Source organism: Sinocyclocheilus rhinocerous, unplaced genomic scaffold, assembly GCF_001515625.1.
Source record: "Sinocyclocheilus rhinocerous isolate Xijiao unplaced genomic scaffold, SAMN03320098_v1.1 scaffold660, whole genome shotgun sequence".
NCBI classification, from domain to species: Eukaryota; Metazoa; Chordata; class Actinopteri; order Cypriniformes; family Cyprinidae; genus Sinocyclocheilus; species Sinocyclocheilus rhinocerous.
Genome location: NW_015653465.1, coordinates 56,955 through 77,696, shown reverse-complemented (window position 1 = coordinate 77,696; position 20,742 = coordinate 56,955). Strand labels below are relative to the sequence as shown.

General features: G+C 38.3%; 1 protein-coding gene across 2 annotated transcripts in view; it reads right to left on the bottom strand.

The window, feature by feature from the left end:
- cdh11 (cadherin 11, type 2, OB-cadherin (osteoblast)) overlaps positions 1-20,742 on the bottom strand; it is a 61,629-nt gene that overhangs the window by 8,476 nt on the left and 32,411 nt on the right. For both annotated transcript variants that reach the window (XM_016522191.1, XM_016522192.1), the window contains exons 2-10: positions 13,995-14,451; positions 12,936-13,230; positions 12,113-12,232; positions 10,701-10,868; positions 9,003-9,190; positions 4,783-5,036; positions 4,430-4,566; positions 3,533-3,654; positions 2,678-2,795 (exon numbers count right to left, since the gene is read on the bottom strand). In XM_016522191.1, coding sequence (XP_016377677.1) covers positions 2,678-2,795; positions 3,533-3,654; positions 4,430-4,566; positions 4,783-5,036; positions 9,003-9,190; positions 10,701-10,868; positions 12,113-12,232; positions 12,936-13,230; positions 13,995-14,246 — 1,654 coding nt within the window. In that variant the 5' untranslated portion in view covers positions 14,247-14,451. The remainder of the gene's footprint in view (positions 1-2,677; positions 2,796-3,532; positions 3,655-4,429; positions 4,567-4,782; positions 5,037-9,002; positions 9,191-10,700; positions 10,869-12,112; positions 12,233-12,935; positions 13,231-13,994; positions 14,452-20,742) is intronic.

Here is a 20,742-nt window from a genome sequence, read left to right as displayed (position 1 = left end):
AATTTTTTATTTACTACCTCTGTATTTTTTGTTTAAAAAATTGATTCTTATTTTTTTTTTTTTTTTTTTTCAAATGTAAATATTTTTTTTTTTTTTTTGTCTGTCAATGTCAATGTGAAGCCAAATCAAATTATTCATAAATCCCTATCTGGAAAATATTATATGAAAGACTGTTTCCACCTCTAAATAAAAAATAAAAAAAGGCAATTGCGACTATTTATCTCACAACTTTGTCTTTTTTTCTCAGAATTGTAAGTTTATATCTTGCAATTCTGACTTTATAACAAGCAATTCTGACTTTATATTTCTGACTTTATAACTCGAAATTGCGAGTTTATATAATTATGAGTTTATATCACGCAATTCTGAGAAAACATGTCAGAATTACGAGATATAAACTCACAATCGCAAGTAAAAAAGTAAGAATTGTAAGATAAAAAGTCACATTACCATTTATTTATTTATTTAATTCAGTGGCAGAAACGGGTTTCCATAATTATTAAACAATATGTATAAAAAAATAAAAATAAATAAATACTGTTCTTTTAAACTTTCAATTCATCAAAAAATCCTGAAGAAATCTTGGTTTTCATAAAATTAATAAGAAGCACAACTGTTTTCAACATTGATAATAATAAATGTTTCTTGAGCACCCAATCAGCATATTAGAATGATTCCATGTGTCACTGAAGACTGGAGCAATGGCTGCTAAAAAAAAATTTGAAATATATTCCAATAGAAATCAATAATTTCAACAATAGTTCACATTGCTGTTTTTAATGTATTGTCACTTCTTTCAAAAACATAAAAAAAATAAAATAAAACTTACAGACCCCAACTTCATGCCTCTAAACGACAGACGTTTAAGAAAAATTGCAATTGCTGGTTGATGATTAATTCCTGCATTTAAATTCAGTTGGCACTCTCTAAACCTTGAAGATCAAAACCAGATCTGATGCATTTTTACTTTTCCATTATTACTAAACAGATAATATTTCATACACTTAATATTTAGAGTTCATGCACATATATAATCAGCAGGCCTTCAATACGTCCGTCTGATAAGAGGAGCAATGCCAGAGCCTCTGTGCGGAGAGTTGAGCATAATAGAGCTTCAGATAAATGGGTGGGCAAAGCTGTTGAAAACTGTATCCATTTGAAAAGGAAGCTCTGTATCCTGATAAAGCCAGTCAATCTGAGTAGCCTAATCTGTCTCCCTAATATTGTTGGCTTTTGAAATGGCCTGCTAAAAAGTGCTCATCTCCTTTCTCATTAAAGCAGACCAAATGGGAAAGACAGTCATTGCTCTCTCTCTTTCACTCCGTCAACTTCTCTGTTCACATCAGTCCGCTCTATTAACCAAGAAAAAAAGCCTAAACAGATGTGTGATGGTAAACATTCACCCTTTAAAAACAATTAACACATGTTTTACTCAGTCAGGCAACAATTATGTGGAGTTACTGGAATCAGCTACTGACGCCTTTATTGGATTTCATGATATTTCCAATCTATTGGTGGTCAAAGAGAAATACAGCACAATCAGAAATTAGCCAATGGAACACAGCAGTTCAGTTAATGACGTCAATTTGTAGGCCAACCTGGAAGGCTATTTCGCCATGGGGTCCCTTACGGTGTTTAGAATAGAAAAGGTTTTTGATTTTTGAGTAAAATAAGGTCTATGGTAAAATATGGTTAAATTACATGGAGCTACAGTTGTCTGATTCTTTAAGCACTTGTGAACTCACATCCTTGAGTTGTAGTGCTTATTTAGCAAAGAAAAACAGCAGCTTCCACTGTTTAAGATATGACTGGTTGTAATGTATGTAAACAAAATGGGAAAATCTGAAGTAATTCTAAAAACCGACTGGAAATTTCTGATCCGATGGCTTGAAAATGCTAATTATTTTCCAGGTTTTACAACTAGAAATTCAACAGCTCCACAGGTGGAAAATAGATTAGTTCGTTAGCATATGTTAGACTACTATAATTATCATAGCATAGCAGTCACACTAAGCATTCTAAAATAACACCAAAGCTCCTTGTAAGCAAAGTAAACATGATTTACAGTTTCTTTGAAGCATACATAATTCAGCTTGTACTCTACCACGAGCCACCACATAATGAGTTCATATAAAAGCAGCAAATTCCCCTCAAACTGATCAGCACCCAGTCACAACGACACTCCTCAGAGAGGCTCTTCAACTGGCTCTAACTTGAGGCTTCTTGTTTCCCAATGATTGACTCTCACATTACAGTAGGTGGGGTTTTCCTACATGGTCTTCAGACCTGTGTCTACCTGTTTGAGGAAAGACTATTGGACTAAAGTATGGTGCTGAAGGTTTTCTGGGCACACCAAGCAGGATGCTTGAGAAACAGATAGAAACGGGGCTGCCTACCAGCTGGGCCTCACCCACGTTTCGAATCCTCCATAATTAATAAGAGAGGAAGTTGATTTGAGTTTGCCCACCTCATCATGACCTAATTATCAACACGAGGTTGGCTGGGCGACACTGCAGACACTCACTCCTACACATGGATAAACTCAGTTGGTTTGGAAAGAGACTAAAATATTTTGTGTTTTCAATTGGCGCATTCCCTTAGGCAGTTTACTTGGTTTGAAATAAGCAGTTCTTCAGTGCAAATTATTCTATTATGGGGTGTTTTGTGTGTCACACACCTCTGTTGTCCTTGAGGGAGAAACTGTGGTTGTTAGCGACCTCAGGGGCCAGGCTGAAGTGGAAGTGCTGGCGGTGGGCCATTTCGTCCTTATCCGTAGCACTAACTGTCTCAATGAGCTGTGGAGCAGAGAGTTCAAATCAGGTCATGTTAAACTGGTTAAAATCACCAGGGCATGCCTTTAAATAAATGGATGCCTCTTTTATGTCTTTTTCTTTCTCTCTCTCTCTTTTTCTGTTACTCATTCAAACTTGCAACTGCCCAACAAAGGGAAAGTGAACATTGCATTGATTAAATTTAGACATCAATATAATCTTTTATAGTGTTCATTTAAAAGTTTTGATGGAAGTTTTGACCTCTTTTAGGCATTAGCTAATTCATTAACAGTTTCTTGTACCTATTTAAAGACAGTCATACATTTCATAGATACAGGGATCAAATAAGTGTCAATAAGTTATCTAAGCCAATACGTCACCACTATACTCAAATATTATCTGGAAGCACTTCCATATTTTTATGGAAACCATAAATGCATTTTTTCAGGATTCTTTGATAAATAGAAAGGACAAAAGAACAGCATTTATTTGAAATATAAATATTTTGTAATATTATAAATAGCTTTATTGTAACTTTTGATGCATCCTTGCTGGATAAAAGTAATTAATAAAATCTTACTGATCCCAGACTTTTGAATGGTAGTGTACAGGTATGCACTGATAACATATACACAATACCTTACTAATATATATCATTGTTATTCATATTTACAAATATTAATGAACCTTACTGTAAAGTGTTGCTAATTATTGCTAAAAATATTTAATTGGTCCTCATAAAAAATTGTTAGTTGACTTACCTTTCCAGGGCTGACATTCTCACAGACAAGCACTTCGTTTTGAGCGGCAAATTCTGGAGCATTGTCATTCACATCTTTGACTTTGATATTGACTCGTACTTTTGCATCTTGGTGATGGCCACCTGGGACAACAACAGAATTTAAAAAGAGACAGCTGTGATATAAACGAACGCTATTGGTTATTTTAAAAAAGGGGCAGGGCTGCTTGATATGTCCCGCCCTGTCTTCCTGTTTCAGTTAAAATGACGTCAACACATAGAGTAACGCTGCGTGTTTCTAAGCATTTCAGGGGAGTTTTAAGATTGATCATTAATTCAGTGTGCTGTAAAACTTTAGGTAGCCCTTAGTGGAAGGACGTGAGTGACAAGACACAACCAGAATTGCCAAAGCAGCCCTGAAAAAGTATGATTCACTCACATCTCCTATCTGAAATGATCAGGTCTAGTGAATGCCTTGATATTTTGCTTTCAGACACAAGAGTCTTCCACATAACCAAAGAATATTTTTGATGTAGTTTTCAAGTCTTTAGACATGAATTTTTGATGGTCGAAATTATCAAAGACAGTGGAATGAAAAGGAAAATGTATCACACAGAAACTTTGAATTCAACCAGAAACAAACACTAACTGCTCCTCAAGGAAATCACATACCCACAAAAATAAATATATAACATTTTAGGGCCAATTACACACTGTTCACTGAACTGAGGGTATCATTTGAAGTTTGAAGAGGTGTAATCTGTGGCTGTCTCTTCTGAAATCATGCAGGAGGCCTGGCGACACTACAACCACATAAGAGCAGGGTGGAGGGAGAGCTGAAGAGCTTGGTTAGGGAGAAAATGCAACACGCAAGTCTACTCTGTTATTTAAAAGCCCAGAAAATATATGAGTGACCTACCAATCTCTGTAGCACTGACGGAGATGTTGTGCCAAGCCTGTGCTTCCCGATCTAAAGGCCTGGTGGTCTTAATAATGCCGTCTTCAGTATTAATGGTGAAAAACTCTTCCAAGTCTGTGTAGCGTGGGATCATATATCTGGGATGATATATATAAAAAAAAAAAAAAATCAATACATTTTTTTTTTCTTTCTTTCTCAGGCTACCTTTGAATTGTATCTAATAAATTAAACTTCCCTGAAGAGTACAACATTTTAATGACTGTCATCAGACAAGTACTAAGCATACTGCTGTACTGACAAAAAACAGCCAAAGCAAAATTAATCTGATTCTTTTTACAGGAAGCGGTTGCTACCTGATGGGGTTGTTCATGATGTCGGTGTCTTTGGCATGCACACGGCCAACCAGAGTGCCTGCCGGGGCGTTTTCCTCCACCTCAAAGTTGTAGCCGGGAGCCATGAAGGTCGGGGGCTCGTCTGCATCTTCTACTGATATTTTCACAATGGTCGTATCTTTGTATGGACCCCAGGCAGCGAAACGGGAGTCAATGTGTGTGTTGGAGGCTTCTACCTTCAGTGTGTACGATCGCTTGGTCTCAAAGTCCACAGTCTGAAAACAAGAGGTCAGGAAACAAATTAGTTATTCAATTTGATGGAAGCTGTCAATATTTAAAAAAAAAAAAAAGTTACTTTCAGGAATCACTCTACATGTTTGAATATGAAAATGGCCCCTCTGTCAATTGATTCTGGACTGCATGGAGAACCAAAGCTGAATTAAAAGATAAATGAGTCTGAGCAATACAATAACCATTAATAGATTACCAATACATCAAGAGAAATGAAACAGAAAAAATAAACACTAGAATATATCTAACAAAAATAAATAAATACATAAATAAATAATAAGGGAAAAGTTTAAAAGAAGCAGACTAGAGGGCACTGTTGTTATACATTTGGGAAGGAGACTAAATCTACAAAGAAGCTCAAATGAGAAAGCATTCAAATATCAAGGCTCTTGCAGACATCTTTCAGTTACAGACTGCACTTCTTTACAATTCTCAAAAGGCACAATTCTCATGCAATTTAGGTTCAAGCAAAAGAAACAGGACAAAAAAAAAAAAAAACGGTGCTCAAAAGCAGCCAGTCATTTGGTCCGCTCGTGTCCTCCTGCATCACCAGTTTTCACATGTCCGCCTGTTTTCTGATTAGCCTGTCTCACCCGTAACACCTCTCGGTCACAAATTACCAAGTTACCAAGTGAGAATCACACATAAAGGGTACATATCAACTCAAACACACACCCACACGTACACATGCCAGGTAGCTGTGTGTTAATTGGTTGAAAGTTGTTTTTCTTGCTTCCTCGTTCTCTTCTCCCCCATTTTCTTGTCTTTTCTTTTCTTTGGATCTCTTTAATGGAGCTGCCAACGCTGGAAACAAGTATGACCCAGTTATTTCCTCCAACAGGTTGGGAACTATTCTGTTTATCCTGACAACAGCAGTCCCCCTCTCTCTCTTTTTATCCTACTACAATTCTTTATTTGGCACCTAATAACTCCCGACTCGAACCTAATCAGGAGCAGATAATATTCACAATAATGCTGCATCTCCTCTTAATATTCAGCCTGCGTCGCCTGCCCGCAGTTGAAACAGAATACTTGATTAAAACCCTGGCAATTCCGTCAGTAATTTCGACTTTCATTTTCAACATGCTTTGAAGAGCAAAAGGTGATGATTTCCCAAGAGGTGTATCAGCGAGGCATTGTGTTATTGAGTGAAGCAGCATTGCATCAAGCTGATTGTTGTTGGCATGGCATATTGTCTGTTCTCTCACCCTTCTGCATGATTCATCCCCTCCTAATACCCTTCTCGGCTGAAAAAGCACTGCTGTGGCCACGACGTTTAAAAAAACAAAACACAAAAAAAACAAGCGAGGCTGACAAAATCCCCCTCCAATCATTCCTGAACCATACGTACCTCCTTTACACAAACAACATTCACAATATGTGACCCTGGACCACAAAACCAGTCATAAGGGTCATTTTTGTTAAATTGAGATTTATATATCATCTTAAAGCTGAATAAATAAGATTTCCGTTGATGTATGGTTTGTTGGGATAGGACAATATTTGGCCGATATACAACTATTTGAAAATCTGTAATCTGAGGGTGCAAAAAAATCTAAATACTGAGAAAATCGTAACTTTTTTTGTGTTCAAAATTTACTAAATTTATATAATAAGCGAGTACACCATGAATCCATTTTCAAAACCATGTTTTTGGCTTGTCCTCCACCGGCCTCGCTCCGTTCCCACGGCTCTCGGCCCCGCCCCTCTCGTCACATAACGATACACCTATAATATAATAAGTGTTTATATTCAGACTATTTTAGACTGGTTCAGGTAGGTACCGCTGCGGAGTAGCCAGGTACCTGTGTGATTCGTCATAGACATAAACAGAGAGAAGTAGCTCCGGCTACAATGTTCTTCCGCAAGACGCACGCAGTTCTGTTTATTAACCGCTAGAGTGCCAAAAGTTATGGACTGCAACTTTAATATCTTAATAGACTTTTGGCATAAAAGAAAAATCGATAATTTTGACCAAAACATATTGTTGGCTATTGCTTCAAACATACCCTTGCTACTCATGACTGGTTTCATGGTCCAAGGTTACATATATTATATTATATTACATTATATATTAACATAGCACCGGCATCAAGGGGTAAACAGGTCTACAATGAGAAAAATTACAACAAATTTTAATTCTTGACTATAAGAATGCATATATGTATACAAAAGAAGCAGAGAAGGGCCCTGGAAAAAGCTTGTTGCGTTCAAAACTGCTGTTCTTTCTAAAACACACAGGACACTGAGCCATACCTGAAAGCATGAAAAATGTTTCACCCCACAAACGTCTTTGTAAGAGGCCACAACACTGCCACAGCAATCAGAACTCCAGGTGATCTGGAATTAAGTTTTTTGCACCATGGTAACAAACGTCACACTGATTGAGTCCACACACATTCATTCACACACACACACACATGCACACCAATAGATATTGCTGGATTAATAAATGTCTGACAGAGCGCTCACAGATCTCCTTTCCATCCTGGAAACGGGGCAAAGCCAATTCCAGCCTGTGACAATCCTAAATGTGAAAAATGGGCTTCTTATTTCTTTACTTTTGATTTTCTCTGATAGTTCAGAGGTATTTGTTCCTCACAATTACATTTCATACATAGAAATGCATTTCTGGAGCCACCAATATACACACACACAATTCCAGAGACAGCCATTCAGAAACCGCTGAATGAAAAATGTAAACCTTTCACAGTTTTATTCAGCAATTGTTAGTGGATGCAGTGACTAAAACACAGATATTAAACATAGACTGGGTGCTCACATTTGTGACCCTGGACCACAAAACCAGTCATAAGGGTCATTTTTGTTAAATTGAGATTTATATATCATCTTAAAGCTGAATAAATAAGATTTCCGTTGATGTATGGTTTGTTGGGATAGGACAATATTTGGCCGATATACAACTATTTGAAAATCTGTAATCTGAGGGTGCAAAAAAATCTAAATACTGAGAAAATCGCCTTTAAAGATGTCCAAATGAAGTCCTTAGCAATGCATATTACAAATCAAAAATTAAGTTTTTTTATATTTACGGTAGGAAATTTACTAAATATCTTCAAGGAGCATGATCTTTAATAATATACTAATGATTTTTGGCATAAAAGAAACATCGATAATTTTGACCCATACAATGTTTTTTTTTGGCTATTGTTACAAATATACCCCAGCGACTTAAGACTGGTTTTGTGCTCCAGGGTCACATATGCTGATGCTTCACAGGATTACACAGCTCAAACAGCAATAATTCTTGACTGCATATGTTTTCCTTTCTTCAGTATTGTTCCTTTCTAATGATCATTTCGTGGATGATCATTTGACATCTTGAGCTGTGGGGGTGAAGGGTAAAGGATCACCAGCAGGTGTCAGTGTTACGGCTGCAGACTGGGTCTCTTTGGCTCTCAGGCTAAAGCTGGTTAGTGGCTAGCAGGCTTCTCGGGGTGATGTGAGTTTTCTCTCAGCCACGGGAGGTGGGGGTATGGACGGCCTAACCCGAGTGGCTGTGTAACTGTCTGCATAAGCCAGGGCCTCAGAGCAGGGGAGGAATAACCCGGGCAGCACGGCCCAGATGAGCTTCTCTCACACGGACAGAGAGAAGCAGCCATGAAAGTCAATGCTCATCTCAGACATAATAGGAAAGGGATGGGCTATGTCATTGCAATTACAGAGTGAAAATGGTGAAAAATCACTCCAGCTGCCCAGCAGTCCTGCACTTGCACTCACAACCTTGCATATTTGAGCGTCCATGCAAATAGGAACACAAATGACCAAGCAAATGAGCTAAATGCAAACAATTCCTCAAGAAGAAAAAAACAAGAGAAATTCACTATAACACTATCTGACAAGCACACACTTGCTTCCATTCACAATTGCACATATGTGACTAGAAGTTGCATTCACACATACTTCTTTGGCACTCTCACACACTTCACCTTCTTTAGTTTGATGACTGCCTCCTGGGTCTCCGAATCCTTGGTGATCTCGAAGAGGTTCATGCCGTCTCCCTCCAAGATTCGATAATCCACCAGTCCGTTCTCTGCCTGATCAGGATCTCTGGCCTTCAATCGACCCACCTCCTCACCGGGAACCTTGTCCTCTGAGACCGCCATGGCGTAAACACCTGTGAAGAAGAGTAGTGAGTCCCGGGAGCTCTCAGGGGGGGGGGGTAATATGGTTCATAATATCTCTGAGTCACAGGCAAGAAAAATCATGATCACACTGCCCACTCGGGAATGGAGAGCCGGTTCGCTGCATGATACCGGTGCTACCTTCATCTAGCTGCCTGGCACCTGTGAGCTCTTAGCTGGTGAGAACAGGAGTGCATGTGTGAAATTTAAATGTGTGTGCTCGAGTGAGCCTGTACGTGTATGTGGGTGGGTGTATGAAGACTATAACCGACACCTGCCTGAGGCTGGAGCTCGCAGAAGGACCATATGGCTCCACTCCCTGTCTGCTGAGAGCCAAAGGCTTCAGCTGCCTTTACAAAAATAACTCCCACATGGGGTGGAAGTCCTCGCGAAGAAAGGCCAGGGTGTGCAAAGAGGTCTGCTTTTTTCAGTCAGACCTTCGACGGACCAAAAAAGAAAAGGAGTATTTTCATTTACACTTTTTTTGGGAGCTAAGTTTGAAGCGTGTCAAAGTCCGTTTCGGATAGGGCAAACAACTCTGGGAATCGATATCGAGCCTAAAAGAGACAGCAGACTACTCAAGCTGCATTTTTTCGGCGTGAGCAGAACCACATTAAATATCTGAAGCTCACATTCTCACCTGTGCGCTGAGCCAAACTGCTGTCCACATTAAAAAAATAAATACATTTGTCTTGCACCTGAAATGTTCCATCACGAAGTCGGCTCAAAACTATCGGTGAGCTGGATTTAAGGATCTGCTTGCCTAAGCTACTCATTGTGGGCAATAACCTTGCAATGTACAGTTTATTTTGGCCCATGAATCACGGTTTCTACCAGCACCAAAAACAGGGCTTGTGTAGGAGCCGGAGCGCTGGGACCATGCTGCATTCTGCTTAAGTCAGGGAAAAGCTTGAAGGCCCTTTGCTACTGAGCCTGAGGCTCCGAGTGCACAAAAAAGCAAAAGCTCGGATGAGATTTATAGGGTCGATTTCTGCAACAAAAGACGGATAAAATCTATGTGCTTAGTGTGCAGTTTAATGTCACATTGGAAACACATGAGCGCTAGCTCACACTAGCCCGTTCCTGCTCTCATCTGTATACACAAACACGGTGAATATTTCATCCAGCCTTTCATGCTTGAGAAACTTGATGTCATCGTGCTCGAGCAGAACGTTTAAAGAACATTTGAATAATTAAGTTGTGTTAACATCTGTAGCTCATATTAGCAGATTCTGACTTGGTCCCTGAGGGCTTGTCAATGTTAATATGTGGTTTGAGGATAGCTAAAAGCAAACTCTCGTCCCTTGGTGCATGCATAGCAGAGGTCAGAGTGATGTTGTGTGTAGCCAGCCAAAGAGCAAGGCATGGTCACAGTGACTATAATAAAACCTGACAAGGATAGAGGGGGACAAAAATTATGGATGGAGAAGAGATGGAGATAGGGAAAGAGAGAAAGACAGAGAAAGAGGGAACATTCACAGCTGGAAGAATGGATTCTCTCACCCTGAGCGAACTTCGGAGGGTTGTCATTGACATCAGTCAGGGTGATTTTAACCTGAGTGGTTCCTGACAGACCACCCATGTGTCCACCCATGTCCTTGGCCTGGATGAGGACATCGTATTCCTGCCTGGCCTCCCTGTCCATGTTGGGAAGAGCTGTTCGAATGATTCCTATAGACACATAAAACATATAAAACACAAGATGAAGTAAGATGCACCCCAGACCATTCATTTATGACCATCCATTCATTGATTTATTGAATGCTTAAGCTCTTATTAATTGACTTGACGTTTCATCAACAGATTTATTCCATCTGAACAGTTCGAATAGATTTTTGTGGTAGCAAATATTGTTATTTTGAAGTGAAAGCCCTTGAAGTTAGAAAACATCCAGTAGTTAATATTGCAGTGAATTATATGCACTATTTAAACATTTTCATTGCTCATTACAACCTATAGGCTAACTCATTTAGTCTAAATGTATAAATTATTGCTATTACAACAATCTGTTCAATTAAAAGTTAAATGAAGTTGCATAACTGTATTCTGTTATTTGATTTGACTGTCATTACTCATTAAACTAATCTGTCAAAATGCATGCATTTGCATAGAATAACTGATTTAGTATTTCAAATGAATGACTCCTTATTAAAAAACAAACATTAAATATATCAGATATATTTTACATATTTTGTGTGAGCTTAATTAGCAAATGTATTGTCCTTAATATAGTGGATCATCGTCATTTTCAGTTTCATCTGTAAATATGTTACAATTTACAGTAGTTACATTTACAAGCTATAGTAAATGCATACTACTCTTAGGGTGCCTTACCATCTTGTACATCTCCTACCATGTACATGTCATACACAGACAGCTTTTATCCAGTAGGGCAACTGACCTTGGTCTTACACTTCAGGATAGTGCTGTCGAATAAAATTCTAGCTTTCAACTGGCACTTTACTCTTCCAGTCATCTTTCAGACCAGAAAAATATGTGCCTATTTTGTTCATTCGTGAGGTCCTTGAAGCATTTAACACAAATGCACTATTAATAGTTATATGATGGTTTTGTTAGTACCACACAGATGAGCAGCACTGAACAGGATCGAGCAAAACATCCAGCTTCAGTTTATTAGCAGCATCTGCTCCATCTCCTCTGACTGCTGTAGGGGATTCCACTGCCACTGGGACATTGTAGGACTAATGTGACCACGGGTTAATTTAGCTCAGAGAATACAAGGTGCTCTTGCAAAGCGTGAAAGGACTACCCTCTTCATTCCCAATCCTCATACCGTGGTAATTGAATTGAAGCCAAACATGATTTGAAATTGCACATGATGCATATTTGAATGCATGGCTGGCTCCACAGAACTAACACCGAACCAGTGAAAATATAATTACTGATGACTGTACCTGTTTGTGGCTCCACAGAAAAATAAGGCTGGCCCTGCAGGATGCTATAGACCAGCCTGGCACTGTTGCCGTATGTAGGGTCATCTGCGTCTGTAGCTGTGACCTTTATCACTGAAGTACCTGAAGAAAAAGTACATCACACATCAGCCATGATAGAGATCGCTTTTGGATATTGCACAGATCTCACAGTCTAAGATACACCTCCCATCGAAATCCACAACAAAGATAAGAGAGAGACTAGCAACTTGGATATTTCTCAGGTTATAAAGTTGATCTTGAATAAACTTTTTTAAAGGCAACGAGAGTATTTCAGAGGCTAAAGCTAGATGATACAAACCACTGCCTCGGGTTTGTGCATGCAATGTTTTGCCTTCAGCCAGGCTAATTTCCATGAAATCTGATTCTGTTTACACACTAAAATCAATTTACCCAGCATGTTTACCAACTTGTCTAAAAATATAAGGAATTGACCTGGACGAAACTAGCCTTTCGAGGTTCCCAGTAGTATTATGTGAGCTATGAACAGGGGGTGGGGTAACAGATCGTTACCCTGTGACAGGAGAGCATTACTGATGATGTATTGCACAGTGAAAATGCAGTAAAAACAAACCCATGCACACAAACAAATTCATGCGCACACGCACACACACCCAGACAAGCCAGCAGTCACAAAAAAAACAGTTGCAACAAGAGTACTGACTCACTTTCTGAGAGTCAGATTTCAGCTCTTTTGAATAATGCATGAGGAACAAGCTGTCAGGTGTGGGCTCACAGAGAAAGAGAAGAAGCTGACAAATATGCTGTTCCAGAGGCTCGCACTTACCAACGTTGGACATCTCAGCCACTCGTGCATAGTAAGGGCCGTGAAGGAACTCCGGTGGATTGTCGTTGATGTCCTGCACCTTGACAATGAACTCTGAGGGAGGCTCAAGGGGTTTGTTGGTGTCTCGATCCACAGCCTGGGCGGTCAGGGTGTACTGGGCCTGTTCTTCTCTGTCCAGTGTCTTTGTGGCATGAATGTTGCCCGTTTTGTCATCGATGACAAAAATAGTGCCTGCTCCCTCCCCTGAAAGGATGTATTTAATGTTTCCATTTCCCGAATCCACATCCGAATGAAGCTGGAAGAAGAGAAAGAGCATGTGAGTGAGAGGTTTCCATCAACAATGAACAGGTCAAACAGGAACGCTGCCTTGAAGTAGAAAGCTTTTTGACTGGTCTCCAGCGATAGCATCTCCTCTATAGAGTATCACATTAACACACTCATATCTTACAGTAATATCCACCCTGATGGCTGACTGCAGTGATAGTGAATTCAACAGGGAAACATCCCTCTACTAAATGCAAGTCTACATTATTCTCAAGCGAACTTCATCATTTCATATTAAAATGAGAACGAACCTCGTTTTTGTAATGTATGACTGTTTATATGTTGCACACATATAAACTGTATAGAGCTGATGTGAATCAAGGAATGTGGATTATGCAGGCTAAAATGAAATTAAACTCCTGACACAGAATATCCCCACTCAATAAGTCTAAACCTCTACTTGGGTTCAGGTGGGAATTTAAAGGCCAACGTGCTGCCGGTTCGCCATGTAACTATCCGGCAGGCCCATAAATCGTCCATTGCCCCTATGCAAGAACCATAGGGGACTGCACTGTTATTAAAAAGGAAATCCAATTTATAACCTTTAATCAAGTGGGCCACTGATTGCTTTTGTGGAACAAATGGAGGATATTGCAAGGACTCTGTCTGTAATGAAAACCCCAATGACTTTCATTCACAGCATAAACTTAAGAGAAAAAAAAGAGAGGGAGGGAGATGGAGAACGAGGAGCAGGACAACATGAGATGGACGTAGAAGCTTCTTGTTTCTACTTACCCGACCTACTAAGACGGGATCTGGGCCTGTGTACTCCTCAATGACAAAGAACTGGTTCCAGACCCAGCCTCGTTTGGAGCGGTGAAGCACTTGGCCCTCTTTGCCTCTCTCTCTGTGTCTGTGTAAAGAGAGATGGCGGCGGTGGCCACGCTCCCGTGGACCTGAGCCCCTGTATGTCGCTGCTGCTGCAGCGCTCCATAGTGCGGCCCCCAAACACAAGAAGAACACTTGTAGTCTCAGTCCATCCCACATCCTGCCCACACTGTCCACTTCCTCTGGGCCTTCCTGTTCACACCCCTCCTGTGGGTATCAAAATCCAGAGAGAATCCTTGAAATGGTGTCCACTGGATGGTGTGGTCTCTAAAGGGGTTGAGGGGACAGGAGGAGACCTCACTGGATTTGACTTCTGAGATTCATCACAAAGTCATACTTTTCCACTCTTTCTTCTGCTCCGATTCTGAAACAAAAAAGGAGAAAAACATAATTAGTCACATGAGAAAGTATAAGTAGGGTACAGATGTCTAAATTGTCTACATAAAACCTGGAAATACACAGAAAATGTTAGGATAATAAAACATTTAATGACACTCTGAGGCAAAAGATTCTGCACTATTACTAGGTCACAAATCAAATAGAGAAAATGTATGTCATTGATCAGGTGCAATCCTTTTCAGATGTTCTTGCAAAAGTCAGATGTTCTTGTTTCCACTGAAGCACAAGATGTTCTTTGGCTCAAATCATGCTGGAGACCATGATCATCAGGTTTTACAAACACACCTGGGGAGTTCGTGCAGCTCGAGTGCTGCTCTCATTAAAGCAAATGCAGGACAAATCAAACACAAAGACATTCTGAAATGCATGTATCTCATTTCAACTTTTAGTTAAATTGTTATGCTTACAATATAATTTGTAATGAAAACAATTCATTAAATTAAATAAATGTTGCTCTAAGACTTGGACCCCACAGTATATACAACATAACTACTTTTGTCAGACCTCACTGGAATCAAGTTAAATCGAGTGTGTTGAAGTGTATTAATTCATTTTGTAACAGTGTACCCTAAATTAATTAAGCATCAGAGGTTGTAAGCCCATTTGTGCCGATTCAATTAGACATTACACAGCCAGCGGTCTTCCATTGTTGTGGTAAGCTATTCTCTGTAGCAGAATATAAACCACAAGGTCTGCAGGTCTAATGGCTGTTTATTTGATAATGTAACGGAAAATAACTTTCTATTAAATTCCAGGATACCATCTACAGAATAAAGAACACAAAGTGAAGATAATTTTTTTTTTGTAAAAAATAAATAAAACTCCCTCTCTATATAATTCAAAGGAAATTTTTAAAGGAAATTAATACTTTTATTCAGCAAGGATGCATTAAATTGATCACACATGACATTAAAGACATTTATAATGTTGCAAAAGATTTCTATTTCAAATACATGCTGTTTATTTATTTATTTTTTAGTTTATATTAATAAAACAATCCTGAAAAACAATATTAAGCAGAATGACTGCTTTCAACATTGATAATAAGAAATGTTTCTTGAGCATCACATTTCTGGAGTAATGGCTGCTGAAATTTCAGCTTTGCCATGATGGAAATAAATTACAATTTAAAATATATTAAAATATAAAACAGTTATTTTAAGTTTTAACAATAAATTAATAGAAATAAATGCAGTCTTGGTGAGCATAAAACATATTTCAAAAGCATTTAAAAAAAAAAATCTTACTGACCGCAGTGGTGTATAATGTATAATAAACTCAATTATTAACATTAATTAATATTAATGATTATATATCTCATAAAATTTTCAATATAAATGTCACACAAGACCTGTTCTCTAACAGCTGTCAATGTCATCCTTTTCCAGATCTTTATCCTGTGTAAACACTTGTCATGTTACACATCCCATAATTAACCACTTGAGGTGTTGGGTGAAATCCCATAAAGTCTGAACATCGCTCTCTTTCTGGGTGTAGGCGGATGTGGTATGGGAGTGCGGCCCGCTGGGTATTTTCTCATCCACTGAGCCGCTAACAACCTTCAGCTCTGACAACAGCCACGGTGACCCACACACACACGCACGCACGCTGTGCCATCCTTACCCTAATCATATAGTCAAATCCTCACTTTACACACATACGGAGGAGGGGTTTGTTAGAGTGTGAAAGGCACCAGAGGGGTGGATAAGCAAGACAGAAAACTAATCCTAACCAATTGCCAGTCTGCAAAGCAAAGCCCGTAAATATTTCCCAAACAAAGTGCAACCAGCAGAGAACTAGGAAAGTGGGTGCCCAAACTCAGGCAGACCTCCGTACTGTCAGGCCCTGCTCACATTATATTGCTTGGCTGTAAATTGGCATCAGAGCTAGAGAAAGAAGACATTCTATCCCCTCTTTTCATTATTGACTGGCCACCAAAATGTCAGGATTAGGTATGCTCCGATACTCAGTATCGGGATCGGCTCCGATACTGCCATTTTCTGTCGATCGGGTATCGGTCAGATGAGACCGATCTAAATCTGATATTGTGGCTATACTATTCTGTGTTATTGTTAAGCACCACGAAAGGCACAAACACATTATAAAGCACCATAACGTTTTCATGCACTATATTCCAAATATTCTGAAGGCTTTCCATTGTTAAATGTGAGGTTCAGATGAATGTTAAAGTCGTTAAATCCAAGTTCGCGTAAACTCGCTGTGGCTGTCAGTCATCATCCATTCCGCATTCAAACCGTGGGTTGCATTCGGTTACGACAGTCAAGACCATGAAACTCTCTCCAAGATGATTCAATGTTCCAATTATCATACTTGATCTGTAGATAAAGATCAATGGTTTTGCATAAAAGGACTTTATATTGTTGGAGTTTAGTGTTGTTTCTAAAGCATGTTACTTTATACCGGGTGTCTGTTAGATCACTACACTGGAATAAAAAGCACTATGAATTGTTCTTCACACGCACACTAACTGAAATTTAAACCTGTTTAAAGAAAAGACTCTATCGCACAGATATAATACACTACGCATCAGTATGGGATGTGCATAAGTGCTTTGTGCCGCTCTGTATTGGAGCATTTCATATTATAATATTTTTGCGCAATGAAATATTATTAATACCCTTTCTTGTTCTGTGCTATCATATGTTGCTGCCTCATAACTGTGCTATACATTTAAAAGAAATGTCTTAATTTTATATTATATATTTATATATAAATATATTTACTTGCTTTTCATGAATGCATTTTACAACAACAAAAAGAGCAGTGTGTAACATTTTACCAGATTCAGTCCTACACTTAATTACTTTTATTTATTCCCCACTAAATAGTTTTCACTAAATCTTTCGATTTTATAAAATTGTTATGCACTCATGATTTTTCTAGAGTATCTTTTGCTGCTGAATTATCCACTAACCTAGTGTATAATAGTATTTTTTATCATAGATTATGATTATATATTTTTTTCATTTGTTATTTTTCTTTATAATGAAGTTGTCTATATTTAGTAGATTGTGTTTAACACACAAAAGAGTGCTAATCAGATCAACACACAGGTATAGAAATTATACATTGAGAAAAAAAACAACAAAAAAAACTGTGCTGGTATTGGATCGGTATTGGTTTTGGTCGATACGGATCGGTTCTGAAAAATGGTATTGGTGCATCCCTAGTCAGGATGAACTGTTACTTGAAGTGGTTTTACAGCCTCTAAACTCTTCCTCTCAAGGGTGCTTCTTACAAGCACTAGGAATCCAGAGCATTTACCCCGATCAAAATACATTTTTTTAATTACTATTTATTAAAAAAGTACCTTATGCTCACCAAGGCTGCATTTATTTGGTCAAAAATACAGTACAACAGTAATATTGTGAAATAGTTTTGCAAATTAAAATAACCATTTTCTATTTTAATATATTTTAAAATGTAATGTATTCCCGTGATGGCAAAGCTGAAATTTCTTTACTGTTACTTGTGATCAGTGCCCTTTAAAATTATTATTTTATATATACAAATATCATTGTTTGAGGTTGAGATGTACATAACTGAATACTGTATTCAAAAACACTTTGACAATTGTGTCTCACCTTTCAGTATATGTCTTTTGTCTCTTAATTGCAGTTAAAACTATGGTGTAACAGGTCTTCAACAGGAGATTCGTGACTCCTCTGGGTTCTGCACAAGTTTGTGTAAAAACAAAATGAATATACGTATGTATTACCCAAAAGCATAATATTCAGTAAACTTCAAATTAAGAGGTTTATGTTGCGCTAAATGTTCATTGTCTCTCGCTCATTAACATTTACAATTTACAAGTATATGACTGAACATTTGACAATGATTATTTTAATAGCTTTGCAATGTACCATAAGCATAATAGAGTATGTAAATACATTTATATGGCACTATATGCATGCTGTTATAGGCCATTTTATACAATATGTAGCAGGAGGTCCCTGCTCCATCTCTCTCTCCACCAAGGGATCTGAAAAAGGTTGAAGACCCCTGTCATGCAACCCACACCATTCTTCTCAGAATAGTACTCAGCGTTTTTGTAGTCATCAGGGGTACATGCTCTTTGTCTCAAACACCAAACCACTTGATGATTTATAAAAACATTGAGAAATTACAGTAAATGCTCTAACCCCAGAGTGAGTTATTCTTGTCTTACTGAAACATTTGTATAACAAACCAAGTGTAGAGTCACTCAGAGATGGTAAGTGATTCACCAACCCTGCAATGTCTGTAACATCTGTAAAAGTGATACCGTTATTTATCGCGCACTCTTATCGGCCAGACGTCTAAGTGTGTCTCTGCTGAAGGGATTAAAGCTCTAGCATCTTAAAACATATTTGACGGAGGAAATAAAATGCGGATATTGTAGCAGCTTGTTTTGTGTCTCTGGAATGAAGAAACTGCTAGCGTGTACTGTTACGCCTAATGGAGGGCAAGGGAAGAAAATGCCTCAGTGTTTTGGAACCACAAATGATCACCCTGCCTCACAGCCTATAATTACTAGTTTAGTGGGATATATTCAGTGGAATATATTACACGTGCCTTAAACTAAATATTGAATTCTGCACTATAAAATACCAAGACCTTAAGCAGAGTTACAGATTCAGTTGCCACTGCAAGAGCCTTGGGATGAAATAAAGAAACTGCAAAATCTGAAAGGCACTGGAAGTGATCTTCTGGCCCAACTAGTATAAAGATATAAAACAAATAAACAGATGAATGGGTGGATGAATAGATTTCAAAATCCTTAGGAGAAATGTCAAACTGGATCCAGAAGCTCCGTCATGGCCTATTGCAAGCATTCAGAAGTCTGAGAAGAATCTAATTTCCTATCATATTTTCTCACAGCGGAAGGATCTAGAAAAGGAAACGGAGAGCGAAGGAGAGGAAGGGATATGGAATGACACTTGAAATCAAACAGAAGTGAAGCTATTTCTGTGGAAGACTAAGAACCGAGTGAAGGACGGTTATTCTGTTCTTTGCACAGTATTTTCAGTTAGCAGCCACTTACCCTGTTGTTTTCTGAATTTTAGTAACTATCGCTAAACAAAAGAAGAAAATTACAGCAATTCAGCTGCAAGCACACTCTGATTATCTGGATCTCTAACCACAAACTTAGTTTCTAATGAAAGGTGGCTTGAGAGTAAACTCTAATGGGAAAATGGTGTGGTCAGCTCTACTTTATTTTTCATTCATTTTCCCCCCCTCTATCTTTCTGTCTTTTATTTTTTTATTTTACTCTCAGTAACATTCACTGTTGTGGGATTGGGCAAAAGCACACTAGGGTAAAAGTGGTGTAAAGCAATAACGATGATTAATCTCTGTGTATATTTGATATATGATACTGGCTGCTTGAATCCTTAGCAACTATGCTCAATGCTTTCACATGAGTCCCCGAGATTGTATTTGTATCTACAGTATGTGCACACGTACACATTAGATATTACACTAAAGTGGCTTTTGCACTTTCCCCCCCGACCAAGAGTCAGTTCTGAGTTCTTATTTCACCATTACCAACATACAGGATTTCTATTTGACCATAAATACACAATGAAATCAACATGACTCCATTTAGGCTTAATGGATGAAGCGTTCACCTAATTCTGTTTACTACTGCTAATTGCTAGTTAGCTACTCAAAAACAGATATAAATAAAAATGTTGCTGTAAGCCTGTACTTAGAGCAGGGGTGCCCAAACTCAGTCCTGGAGGGCCAGTGTCCTGCAAGAGTTTAGATCCAACTTGCCTCAATGTACCTACCACTAAGTTTCTAGTATGCCCTTACCAAAAATTAGTATACTTCAAGTTTATTTTAGTAAGTATACTTAAGTAAAGTTCAAGTATATTTTAAGTATACTTTATGTAGTAAGTATACAAATATCAGTGTACTAGTAGTATACTTGTAAGTGTACTATTTCAATACTCCTTGGGACTAAATTGGCCCAAGGAGTATTGAAATAGTACACTTACAAGTATACTACTAGTACACTGATATTTGTATACTTACTACATAAAGTATACTTAAAATATACTTGAACTTTACTTAAGTATACTTAATAAAATAAACTTGAAGTATACTACTTTTTGGTAAGGGACAAATCGTTGCAAAGCAGCTTCACAGAAAGGGAAAGTTTCTACATTACATTTAGGTATAGCTTATAAGTGCAGGTGACTATGTCAAGGTGATGTCCATATGGCAGATATGTACAGAAAAAAAAAATCAT